The sequence below is a fragment of the Colossoma macropomum genome, unplaced genomic scaffold (assembly GCF_904425465.1).
Source record: "Colossoma macropomum unplaced genomic scaffold, Colossoma_macropomum, whole genome shotgun sequence".
Classification (NCBI taxonomy): domain Eukaryota; kingdom Metazoa; phylum Chordata; class Actinopteri; order Characiformes; family Serrasalmidae; genus Colossoma; species Colossoma macropomum.
The window spans coordinates 14,787,276-14,800,848 of record NW_023494801.1 but is presented as its reverse complement, the minus strand read 5'-3'; the positions used below and the strand labels follow the sequence as shown (position 1 = coordinate 14,800,848).

Here is a 13,573-nt window from a genome sequence, read left to right as displayed (position 1 = left end):
GATATATGTTTGAGAATAGAAAGCAAGTCCCTTTCTCTCCTTTTACTGGTGCTCTTCCAAAAGGATCTCCTCCAGCTGGTCCTTAACATAGTCAACGTAGTTATGGATTTCTGAGATGCGCTTGCGATTCCGCTTGACCTCTTCATCCTGTATCTGTTTACATAAAACATGCCACACAAAATTAAAATATATCAGAGCAATTCTGGAGAGCATTTATTTATTCGTCTCATATGCATTACAAAGGCCCAATCCCATTTGCAGCCATCTTGTGCAGCCATCTTGCTGGTTTTTCTTTTTTTCTCATAACATTCTGTTTGGAGCATGCCTCTGAGAAATCTCCATTTGGAGGGCCATGTAGCCCTAACACTTCACAATGCCCCTCTAATTCAACAAAAACCAGGACACCCTACCCCTAGGCGTGAACGTGCAAAATGAAGGGCTAAGTGGTAGGGGCAAGGAGTGAAATGGGATTGGGCCTAAGTGTGTTTCAGTAGAAGTCACACAACTACCAAATGTACAGTGATGCATCAATACATTATTATTACACTGTTTACCATTTACTAATACTCAGGTAATAATTACTGTATGTTACGGTATATTAAGGTATACCTACTTTACAGTTATGACGAACGTGTTTTTTTCTGCCTCTTACCGACTTTATCAGTGCACTCATCCAGCTGTTGATTCGCATCATGAGCTCGTCCTCCCTGTTATCAATCTTCAGCAGGTGTGTATCATGAGAAGCACTGACAGCATTGATCAATGTGTCCTTATCCACAAAGAGCTAGAGGGCAGCACAGAGGAGTCAGGCCTGATTTATTCTCTAAAGTGAAGCAACTTTTTATGAAATCGACATTCACCACTCACCATGCGCACATCATCAGGCAAATCCTCCTCCAGCTCATTCTTTGCCACCCTGTCTAACGTGGCCACTGCAATCTCGAGCAGTTTCTCATGGTGGTGGTTCTCTAGATCTCGGCACTGAGCAAATGTGGGACACAGTTAAGGATGCTAACATGCAACAAGAAACCAAACTGTCCACTGAAACGGACTTGTTTGATAAAAGGATATATTCCTTGGATGTATTCTGTGAATCCTCCAACCAAGTCTGAGATGTTCCTCTCAAAGTCTTTAATGATGTCCTATGAACAATTGCATAATTGAACATAATTGAGCTGTAATACAATCATCAAGAAAAAATACCAGAGCATTTGTTTTAAGGTGAACATTCAAGACTACTGACCACTGAAATGTATGAAAAACACCCATTCACAATTTCTATGCTGTGACATACCCCAAGAAAAAAAAGACCATGATTTGAATTATTCAAATAGAAAGATTGTAAAATGTAACAGATTTTTTTTTCAGGATTACAGGAACACAAAAAGTAAATATTATGAAGAAAATGTACAAACACAGTGAAAACCCATCACACAAGGTCAACATCAAGCAAAACAACAAACAAAAGCCGAATTAGAGAGGGAGAGATGAGTGAGCAACTATGGCCAACTATGCTTACAACTGCTGATTGGTCAATGCATAGCAGAACTATTATAATGCAGACTTGGACTGGTTTAGAACCATAACTAAATACAATGTCATTGGATAAGTTTAGTCAAGACAATGTCCCACAAGAACATATTTTTTAATCAATTATTTAATTAATCAGTTCAATCAATTGAGTAATCAACCTTTTGAGTGTTTGAGTATTTGTGACAGTCATACATGATTATATTTTTAACTTAAAAAATTAAGTAACCTGGTTGCCTTATAATATTGAGATAATTGAACCTCTGGCACTAAGTTAATCAGAGGAGAATCCTTAGAGCCTTTCAGGACTTTCAGAGGCCTAATGATTTCCGGGAACTGAAAAATACATGACAGTAATTTTAATGAATAGAATCATGCTTATATTTAAACTAAACAAGTATTACTGTATTACTTTTGTTTCATTAAGTTCTGGATGGAAACAAAAAGGGTTAAATTCTTCATATGCAGAGCAGAAAATGGGCCAATCGGGAATTGTTTTTCTCCAGATAAAGCTAAGCAAGCTCTCCTACTGGTTATGACTTCAAGCACTGAAGAGTCCCAACTATCCGATTAACTATCAGCATAATAATGAAATGACAGAGACATCAACTGATCACGATTCCGTGTGGAAATCCTGTACAATCCTGTAACTGCTAAAAATTGTGACTGTACTCTCAATACTGCTTTTTCAAAATGCAACTTGGGCTGAATACGATACTTAATTTCTGTATTATGAATACGTATTCCCGACAATTCTGTTACATTCCAGCCCTGCCTGTTGGTGCAACATTAGAGAACATGTGAGCTGTACACTAGACATATAGGGGTATGGAAAAAACTGTACTTATGCAGTAATCAGCTGTATTTAGAAATAAGGTGAGGTTTATTTTATAAGATAGAATGAGTAATGGAAATAATCAGTAAATTGCTAGTATTATTAGTAATTATACACTACTTTCACAGTGTATGGCATATTGCAATCACAATATGTTGCAATATAATCAGAATTTATTGCTTTGTCTGTCCTGTTCAACCCTCTAGAAGCTGAAAACCCCGATCAACATTATGCACCTATCACTCTTCCATATGGCCAGCAGAACTAATAGATCCACTTTACCTCTAACTGGTCCACCAGCTGCAGCTCCAGAGTCATAAGAGTGTCACACAGCTGGGAGATCTCATCACTGTACTTACTGGCTTGGGCCTCCAACAGTCTGGTGTCTGTTGCCTTCTGCATCTCTGCAATCACCTACAACAGAACAGAACAGAGTTTGTGGTTATCAGTGGGAGTCTGGTGCCATTAAAAGCAATTACAGTTACAATATCATCCAGTCTGACACGCCTAAGGCAACAAGGGATGGAAGTTAAACTGACCTGTCTCCTCGACCTCTCAAAGTCAGCTGCTATCTGAGCTGCTTTCTGCTGATTGTCAGCCACTGCTTCCCTGGAGCACGAGAAGAAGGATTCTACCTCATTCTGCCTTCGTGCATGTTGAGTTAAACCGGCTTCAAACATCTGCATACATAACGCCACAAGCTGGGTCTTATATGTTTAAATGCTGTCAAGGTAAATGCACTGTGATAAAGACTTTTATCTAATATTGTATTTAAATATCTTCTACATGGTGAAAGCTTCTGTTAAGAGTTCATAACAGTCTTGCCAGATGTAAAATTCATCAGGAAAATACACTATTCTGCAAAAGTCTTAGGCCATATGAGAAAATTTTTAAAACAGTTCGGGCAGTAAGTGTACTTTTGCTTGTAAAAAAGCTATATGACCATAAAATAAACACCAAATTATATTTACACAATAAAAGGAGCAGTCATAGAAATGTTATTGATGTGAGGTAGAAAAACACAAGTTTGGTTCCAGCTCTTCATGCATCCCTGCCATTGGTTAGATTTGCTGAATTTAAGTAAATATTGTAAGTAAGCTTGTAAGTATTGACAAGTCAAAGAAGAAATGGTTAAGCTAACACAATGTCAAGACACAAAATCACAATGTTAGTGTTTCTTTACAAAAATAAATGCATACAGTCCAGATAAAAGGTACAGTGCAAAAGCCTCAGGCACCTAAGCAAATTGTGTAAAACCATTTATCCCAACAGTAACCATTTGAACCATTTATCTCTGTTTTGCCAGCAAAAAACAATATGAAACATTCAAATTAATATAAATATGTATAAATACAGTAAAATGTAGTTAGTCAGCTGGTTAGAAGAACACAAGACTGCAAGTTCGATCCCTGGCGATGCCATAGCCAAGAGAGCATAACTGGCCTTGCGCTCTTTAGGTTGGTATAATGGCCCCCCTCTCCCCATCATTAAGCCTGTCATAATTATTGCATAATCGCCTAAGCACAGTTAGTTGAGATGACTGTAGTGATTTGAGAGGATCACAATTATTTAAGCTGACTGTAAGTTTTTTCCACAGTCATTAGAGTCGACATTAATATTATGCCCCAACAAGTAAAATGTGAAGTGGATGTGCTGGATTGAGACAAATAAATCTCAATAAAAGAAAGCAGCAAATGCATTGAGACACATCATGGGACTTAGTGCTCTAACACATAGTATATATGTGTTTAGAGGGTAGCATAAGTAATGTCTGTTTATTTGTGAGGTATGTAGCTAATTCTAGCATTTTATATTTTCACTCTGGCTTTGTTTAAGTCTACACAATGTTCTGTGTAACTGTAGATATGTGAGTAAACATAGCTAGGAAGCAAGATGGCTAAGTCTATTTAGCCCCTTTAGGCTTTACTTTAATGGTTGCACATGATCACCAAAAAAAAAATTAAAAAGTTAATCCCAATTATTTATCTGACAATTAATCGTCAGCTAAAATTTCATGATTGTGACAACTCAGCATGATGTTAGCTAACGTGGGCATCTGTTAGCTGACATAACAGAGCTGGCAGCTAGTGCTCTGTTCCAAGCATGTCAAGCTGTCCAATGAAATTGAGTTAATGGCAGTTTGAAAAGATGTGGTGGTGCTTCATGTGTCTAGGATGAAGCTGGTGTTAGCCTTCACGCTAACAGTTTGGTAGTATTGTGTGATGAGTGTGACCTAGCTATTGGGTGCAACTGGATGCAACTAAATTAGATAAAGCTGGAGAATAATAGATGCTGAATGCCACTGCAATGATTTGTTTAAATTCATTACGAGCCCACCTGATTTAATTTAATGAAGCATTGATTCAGACAAAATAGGTGATGGTTGATACCGGGTGGAAAATGATTAAGCAAACACATTAGCTTACATTAACATACATTTTTGTATATTTTATTTTATTTTTTTATTCTGAGGTTCACTTCGAAAGTTTATGTGGTTTCCAAACACATATTTATATATATCACAATTCATTTTTACATAAATATTTTCCAGCCTCTCTTTATCTCTCATAATTAAACAGGCAGTTTTTGTTACTGTGCTTTTAAGATTGATATTTGTAAATGAGCTCTGTTTTGATTGGCTGCCCTGTATGTGCTACATTCAAAAAGCAGGTCCAGGATTAAACACTGATTCCACAGCTTTACTTGAGTTAACTTGAAGACACTAGAGTTCACCCAACTCAAACTTCTTAGTTTAGTCAAAAGTTCTCTTCATTTTTTAGTTCTCAGTTTGGTAAATGATAAACAGTCTCCATTAGCTGGGACTCTTTTCACCACACAAGCCTCTAATTTCCAGCTTGTGGGATAAATGAGTTGAAAAAACAAGTATTTGAACATTTATGAATATATTGAGTAAAATGACTGGCATCCCTGATCTGGTCCACTGAGGGAGAAGAAGGAAAGGATATGAATCGAGTAGTGTAGTCACTCCAGGGAGGCAGGCCAGTTTAGGTGCGTCAGCATCATCTGCAAACATGCTGTCAAACAGATGTGGCCCATTCAAGAGCTCAACAAATGCATCCTGCCAGAGAAAACAGTGGACGTCGTTGTGATGTAGGTTACGATTCAGAAAACAACATAAATTACTGTACAAGTTTAGGTCATGTTGAGTTTATGAGTTCAGTTTTACATGAGATATTTAGATATTTAGAGCTACGTTGGCCTTCCTTTCACTCATGTTTTTTTATTGGTGTTCTATTAAATTTTTTTTTTTTGTATAATTCTATTTTGCTTAACCCACTTTCCTAAAATGTTATTTTCTCTGATTTTCTCCAATGTCTGAATTTTTGTTTCACCTTATTGAATAAACTGAATTTATTGAGCTGGACATAATATCTAAATAAAGTTTATTATTATTAGTATTACATTACTAGGTTGTAATCAACAGTATTTCAAATTCCGAATGAATAGCATGAAGAGCGGGAATGATTTTATAGATTATTACCTTATGCAGCTGAAGCTCTTGCTCAGTGATTTTTTGAGCCTCCATTTCTTTCTGCTCCTGCAGTTCATTGAGTCTCATCTCCTCAAGTGCATACTGGTAGTCCACGCCGGCCTTCTCTCGCTTCAGACGGAGCATATATGAAAACAGAAAACACTTCAGACAACATTCACTTACTCGACCTTATCACTATTATACTTCCAGTAGTACTACAGTCATTAGTTATACAGTACTGTGTGAAAGATAGAGACCACTTTCCATTCTATTCATTTCCAGTCAAAATGGCCGTTAATCTTTTTAATATTTTAATTAATTAAATATTTTGCTTGATAATATATTTCTTATACCAGTAATATAGTTCTTGGGCCTTTGTGTCTCTGTATGCTTATGACATGTTTCTTGAGATGGATGCTGTGCCATGAGATAAGAACTTGTTTATGTCCATCTCAAATCTTAACAGACATAGCAGCAGATTATCATGCAGGAGTAGGAACTGTGTATTTCTATCATCATATAACTGGGTGAAAGGTGACCATTCAGGAACATTCAAGGTCTTGGGCCTGACTGAGAGGGACGCTGATGTCAGATGTGGTTCTTCATTAACTGAATCTCTCCAGTGATACAGTGTTCAGTTTTTTTTCTGAATGAATCCAAGTCTGCATTACAGTAGTTTTAATTTGTAATGCTGAATCAGCAATCGTATATGTAAATTGTCTAATTTACATATAGTATAAAGGTATAACGGCACCACTTTAAAATAAGACTACCCTTATAAACTGCTTATGTATAGTTTAAAATTAGTTTGTTAATGGTTATTAGTTGGATCATTAACATTTCATTAATAAGCAGTTATAACACATTAATAAAAATGTTAGCTGTGATATCTGATGAATATGAATATGTGGTGAAGCTGACAAGTTTGATGAACAAGATGAAGTAAGATCAGTGAACATCAAAATCTGAGGTTTAAATGTATAAATGAATGAGGGTTCAGCATTAGGCAAACAACAGGCCACTGTTGCCCCCTTTATTTATGTGTTGTAACTGCTTATTAATGATTGTCTTTATGACCTAATTAATAACCATTAATAAACTAATTTTAAACCATTCATGAACCTTTATAAGGGTAGGCTATTTTAAAGTGGTATGGGTTCAACTGCTTTCAACCCCACCACTATCTCTCTCTCTCTCTCACTCTCTCTCTCTCTCTCCTCTTAGAGTTTTAGCCTTTAGCCTGCTGATTTTTTTTCTCTAAGCTTTTGCCTTAGTTAAGCCCTTGCATGTGATGTTATATTTGTTTGTGTGAAAGTATTTACCTTGAGATTATTTTTCTCTATATTTTTTTCTTTTAATCATGTTTCCTTATGTGTTCCTATAATCAATAATTTAATTATTTAATAATTTATAAATAATTTAATCATCTATTCTTCTTTTAAAATTCAATGTGTGGTCTTCTCTTTTTAGTTTTTGGTGTATATTGTGTCACAGAAATTATGAATGAGTGTTTTTCATACATTTTTAATGTTTCTGCCATGGTTATTTACCCAATAAGCTTAACAAATGTTTTAAAAATATAGAGAAAATGACGATACTAACAACTGTGCAAGACCTGTGCAGATCACCAAAACTGTCACCATCAGATAAACAGCACTTAAAGCTTTCATCTTTTGCTCCAGATCTGAAAAAAATCCACAGGTGTTTTTGTCTATCCTTAAACTGTTAAGGATACAACTCAGTGCTATGAGTCTGAAAGGATGTGCAGCTGTCAAGAAGCCCTTACTGAAAAAAAGGAAACAGACAATAAAAGAAGAAAATTTGCAAATCAATAAAAGAAGCTGCTGGTGTTCTCAGAACAGTGGACTGACCACCCCAGAGTCCAGACCTCAACATCAACGAATGTGTTTGGGTTTATTTGGAACATGAGAAGCAAAAATGCAACCAATTTCTGAGACTGAACTTTGGAGGTTTGAAGTCTCCCAAAATGGGTGGATGCACTAAATACTGAAAAGCTCTATATTATTTTTAGTTTTTGAGGCCTTTGTTCTTCAATCCTCTGTTAAATATGTGTTTTCTGCTTTTTTCCTGATGCTAAAAAATGAATAACTGCTATTTAATGTCTTTTTTGACTGAAAGTTAAAAAATGAAGGGTGGCCTCTTTTTGCACAGCACTGTATTTTATAACATCATTACACTGATCCTCTGTTCAATAGTTTCCATACTTCAACAGAAGTATGTGCTCTGTTTGATAAAATCACAGCCAGGGAAATACAGGACAAAATTGTCCATATATTTGCCAGATTTTGGTTCTCTTAGACATTTTGTGTATTTTAGCTGATGATGCTGCTATCATGTATGCAGTGTAAAGAAGCATAACATCAAATGTACATGTCACTGATGGCCATCAATTTCTCACTCACAGTTTGCTCATCCAGTAGCCGATAGTCAAGGTACACCAAATCTGAGAGGTATGCAGCCACAAAGATCTTGTAGTTTTCTTCTTGGCAGATGGGATTTCCAGCCAGATTGAGTGTGTACAATTCCTTAAATTTTCTCAGGTATATTACCTAAAAGTGAAGTTAGATATGTGGGTAAATATTTGCACAAGCAGAATATGATCTTATAAGTGTTTTTAACATCTAAATTTGTCTAAAATATGCAGCTATGATAATCTCAAACATAGGTAAGAATGGAAAGATGATAGACCAAATGATAGACCAAAGAAAGAGAGCGTAGTGTTTCACTTTTTCAGTCTGAATTGCTATCACAATATTGACCTTCACAGTACTGACACTGCAGAAGTCTGTTTTACACAAGTGAGCCTTTAACCATGTTACAGTAAGAATTTATAAGGTATTGTGAGTTACAAGGCATATCTCAGTCATAATGTATAGCAGTATGATCACAATATGCTATTTTGCCCAAATCTAATAGAAGCATTTGAACTTACATTATCAAGCTGGGAGATTAAATTGTTACCAATCGAGACAATCTGCAGGTTTTCCAGTGTGTCCATGTTCTCTATGACAGAAATACGATTGTTGAACAGACTCAGGTTCTGGAGTTTCACCAGTGAGTCCAGTCCCTCAATCACCTCAATGTTATTGAAGGACAAATCTAAACAATAACATATCACTGGTTCAGTGACAAGGACTTCAAATAAAGAATATTCAACATGAAAGTCCTGAGAACCAAGACAACTCACCCAGCCACACCAGGTTGGTGAGCTTCTCTAATCCCTGAATCTTCTCGATGATGTTATTATTTAGCTGAAGCTTGGTCAGAGAAGTGAACTCCCATAAATGGCCAATCTTTAAGATGTCTGCAGACACAAAAGTTTCCACAACATGAATTTCAGGTCACTTTTTAATCTTATATTTTTTCCACAACATGATTTTCATTTCATGCTTTATTTGTAATAGAGCAAGCCTAAACTGAAAATGTGAACTAGTTAAATTCTTACTTCTCAATTCCAGGCACAGTTGAATCACTTCATTATACTGGATGCCCTCTTTTTTAGCTAAACGGCCAGCCTGGCCTTGAGGTCCCTGTTCCTCAACTGCTTTTTGTAGCATCTTCTCATCGATTACGCTGGGCGCCGCTGTATCAAACAGCCTGTTCATTTTGTCAGTATGCTATGAAATGAAACATAATAACAGAATCATAAGGAGAATAAACTTTTATTATCATTATCACATTTCCTCATGGTTTTGTCAGGGGGTGTAAGAATATGCTCAGTCCACTATTTGATTCAATTCACAATCCTGGGTTCACTATTCAGTGCTCTTATGATATTTTGAACAACATTCAAATGAAGAAAAATGATGCCTATAATCATGTTGTTGGATAATTTACAAACCCAATTCTAAAAAAATGGCACAGCAAGTAAAAACAGACAGCAATGAAATTCACTTTGGCCTTTATTTAAATGTAAACACTATAAAGGCAAGATATTTAATGTTTTACCTTTCCAACTTCATTTTTTTTTGTATATACAAACTCGTTCTAAAACTGGCATGCAACATGTTCCAGAAAAGTTGCGACACTGGCAATTTAAGACTAGAAATGTCGTGAAATGATTCAAAAAACATCTTAAACAGGTGATGCATTCATGCTTGGGTAAAAAAGGAGCATTGAGGAAAGGCCTAATCTTTTACAAGAGAAGATGTGTCAAGGCTAACCACTTTGCCCAAAATTGCGGCAACAGTTTAAGAATAACGTTCCTCAATGAGCATTTTCAAGGATTTTAGTTATTTCACCCTCTGTGGTGCAGAATACCATCAAAAGATTCAGAATGCAAAGTTCAAAAGTCAGCGTCTGTCATGGTATGGGGGTGTGTTAGTATCAATAGCATGGAGAAACTTGCACATCTGTGAAGGCACCATTAATGCTGAAGGTTACATACGCATTTTAGAGCAACATATGCTGCCATTTAGACGACATATTTTTAGGGACCTCCTAGCTTGTTTCAGCAAGACAACACCAAGCTACATTCAGCACGGATTAGAACAGCATTGCTTTCTAAAGAGGGCAGGTGCTAGACTGGCTTGCCTACAGTCAAGACCTGTCTCCCTTTTAAAACATGTACCGCATTTAGAGACACAATATATGACAATGAAGACCATGGACTGTTGAGCAGCTTAAATGTGCAGCACTCTTAAAAAAGAAGGACGGTGGTTCAAGGGTTCTTTAGTAAAGGGAATAGTTCTATTTAGAACCATGAGTTAAACGGTTCTTTGCATGGTGAAATGTTTTTTCAGACTGATGGGGAATGTATATGGCCCTCTAAAAGGGTTCTATATAACACCAATAAGAGTTCAAAAGTTTTAAGCTTGAAATTGTAACAATAGCAGAACCCTTTTTGGTGGTGCATAGAGCCATTTTCAAAAAAGGTTCTACAACCCTGAAGGGAAGCTGTGCAAAATGTAAATAAAAACAGAATAGAATGATGTGCAAATCATTTAAACCCTCTATTTAATTGAAAATAGTACAAAGACAATGTATGAAACTGAGGAACTTTTTTGTTTTTGGAAAATATTTGCCCATTTTGAATTTGATGCTGGCAATATGTTTAAAAAAAGTTGGGCCAGGGGCAACAAAACACTAATGAAGTTGTGTAATGCTAAAACACAACTGGTGGAACATCTCATGGCTTATTAAATTGGCAACAGATCAGTAACATGATGGGGAAGGGTTCACCACTCTGTGAAAGGCTGCCAGGCAAATAGTGCAACTATTCAAGAATAACGTCTCTCAACATGAAATAGCAACGAATTTGGGGATTTCATCATCTATGGTACATAATAAGATTTAGAGAATCCAAGAGAATCCAGAGAAATCTCTGTGTGCAAGGGACAAGGCCAAAAACCAATACTAGCTGGCAGTGATCTTCAGGCCCTCAGATGGCACTGCATGATTCTGTAGTGGAAATCACTGCATTGGCTCAGGAACACTTTTGAAAACCACTGTCTGTGAACACAGTTTATTGCTTCAACCAAAAATGCAAGTTAAAACTCGTGCAAAGAAGAAACTATATATAAACAGGATCCAGAAACACCACCGCCTTCTCTGGGCCTGAGCTAAAAGTGTCCTGTGGCCCGATGAATGTTTTTGGAAATCATGGGTGCTGCATTCTCCAGGCTAAAGAGGAAAGGTATGGGGTGCATTACTGCACATAGCATGGGTAACTTGCACATTTGTGAAGGCACCATTAATGTTGAATGGTATATACGGGTTTTGGCAACATATGCTGCCATCTAGACAACGTCTTTTTCAAGTAAGGTCTTGCTTAATACAGTAAGATAATGCCCAACCACGTTCTGCATGTATTACAACAGCATAGCTCCATAATAAAAGGGTCTGGGTGCTAAACTGGCCTGTCTGCAGTCCACACCTGTCACCCATTGAAAACGTTTGGGGCATTATGGAAATGAAAAATATGACAAAGCAGAACCAGGACTGTTGTGCAGTTAAAATCCTACATCAAAAAGAACGGAAAAACGTTTCACTTTCAAAACTACAGAAATTGGTCTCCTCATTTCCTAAACACTTACAAAGTGTTGTTAAAAGAAGAGGTGATGAACCACAGTGATAAACATGTCCCTGTTCCAACTTTTTTGGGACTGTTACTGACATCAAATTCAAAATAGGCATATATTTTTCAAAAAACAGTAAAATTTCTGTTTCAACATTTATTATGTTGTATTTGTACCATTTTCAATTAAATTTAGGGTAGAAATGATTTGCATTGTGTTTTTATTTACATTTTGCACAGCGTCCCAACTTTTTTGGAAATGGGGTTCTATATTTAAGCAATAGAAGAGGGAGACACGAGAGGGAGTTATGTTTTGGTGAAATAACAGCACGGTTAGAACGCTTCTCAACCAATCAGCTTGCGTGGCCAGAACTAACTGTTGTATAAAGAACCATATCCAACACATTCTCTATCAAGCTGTAGATTGCATGCAAAGAATTAATTAAGAATGAAGTTGTTCTATATAGAACTAATGGTTCCAAATAGAACTCTTGCCTTTACTAAGAAACTCTTGAAGGACCATCTCTAGAAGACTTCAAGATGTCATCCAAAATAAGGGACATGCAACAGAATACTATCCTGAAATGCTACATACTAACCTAGCTACATAAAGCAAATACACCCTAATGCTTACTTGAGTAGGTTTTCAATTAGTTACTGGGATCATTCTGAGTTTCACTTAGTAAACTTTTCTGATGGATACGAAAGGAATTTTAAAAGTGATTTCATTTTTAGATGTGAATATTTAGATGCTCGGATGTTAATTTTTAGATTATAATAATTTTGTACATTGAGGTCACCGCCGCTTCACTATACTGCAATAATAAAAGCGCAGCACTGAATGTAGGTTAGGCAGCTTGACTGGCTTACCTAAAACTAGCGGTTAGATTAGCGCCAACCACACACTCAGAGGAAGTCAGCAATTTAACAAATTGAAACATCTGTGGTAAGAAACTATCACACGAAAGTAAAGTGGATGTTAGTGAAGTAAATTACCTGTTCGGCAGTGTTTTTGTATTATTCAGGCCCTCCCGCGTCTGCTGTATTGAAGCTGCTGTTGCCTAGCAACTTGGACACGCTTCTAGGCTGCGTTCAATCGTCACAGCTGTTTTGTCAGTGGCTAAGCGAGCAGCAGAAGAGGTTATGGCCTGAAAAGATTGCCTTAGGCCAAAATTTGAACCGCAAAATCCACACAATGCCATCGAGTAATCAATCATATCTGTCAAGTTTCTGTTTGTTCAGCTTTGACGGGTGAGCTACTACTCAGTTACTGTTAGAAAGTACGCCAACCCGTATACTTACCGTTAGGCGTCGTAGTTTAATAATGCTCAGTGAACCCTCAAGTGCCAAGAGTTCTCACTGAACAGGGAAAATCAGCTGCGGTGCACCACCGAGCTGAATTCATTTCAGGAAACTCTAAAGCTTCGCTCAAAGGTGTCACATGAACATTTTAAACGTTTAGTCTGTGCGTAGTTGTTGTTTTGAATTTTTAAAAATGATTTAATGTACTTTATTATCGACGTTTCTATTATTTTATCCCTACTTGATTTGTCATTTCTTATGACAAATTTATTTGTTATTTCATTTTTATAATTCTATTGTCTATATTGATTTGATTGATTTCTTATTGTTACATTGTATTATTTTTATTAATTAATTAATTTATTTTTGCTTTGAT

The 13,573-nt window shown here is 36.5% G+C and overlaps 1 protein-coding gene across 1 annotated transcript; it reads right to left on the bottom strand.

Moving 5' to 3' along the window:
- Positions 1-3: 3 nt before the first annotated feature.
- On the bottom strand, positions 4-12,946 carry drc3 (dynein regulatory complex subunit 3). The gene is made up of 13 exons (XM_036590034.1): positions 12,892-12,946; positions 9,325-9,496; positions 9,067-9,183; positions 8,812-8,978; positions 8,282-8,428; positions 5,868-5,987; positions 5,332-5,444; positions 2,905-3,079; positions 2,648-2,779; positions 1,072-1,142; positions 868-991; positions 653-784; positions 4-153 (listed from the first exon to the last, which is right to left on the bottom strand). Exons 2-13 carry the CDS (start codon positions 9,482-9,484, stop codon positions 43-45), a joined length of 1,569 nt encoding a protein of 522 aa, XP_036445927.1. The 5' UTR covers positions 9,485-9,496; positions 12,892-12,946; the 3' UTR covers positions 4-42.
- Between the last annotated feature and the right edge of the window lie 627 nt (positions 12,947-13,573).

Coding starts and splice junctions, on each gene's coding strand:
- drc3 (XM_036590034.1), bottom strand. CDS start 9,484: ATGAACAGGCTGTTTGATACAGCGGCGCCCAGCGTAATCGATGAGAAG. Junction 8,429..8,811: donor TAATCTCCCAGCTTGATAAT/GTAAGTTCAAAT, acceptor CTTCACTTTTAG/GTAATATACCTGAGAAAATT. Junction 3,080..5,331: donor GTGACTACACTACTCGATTC/ATATCCTTTCCT, acceptor CAGCATTTAAAC/ATATAAGACCCAGCTTGTGG.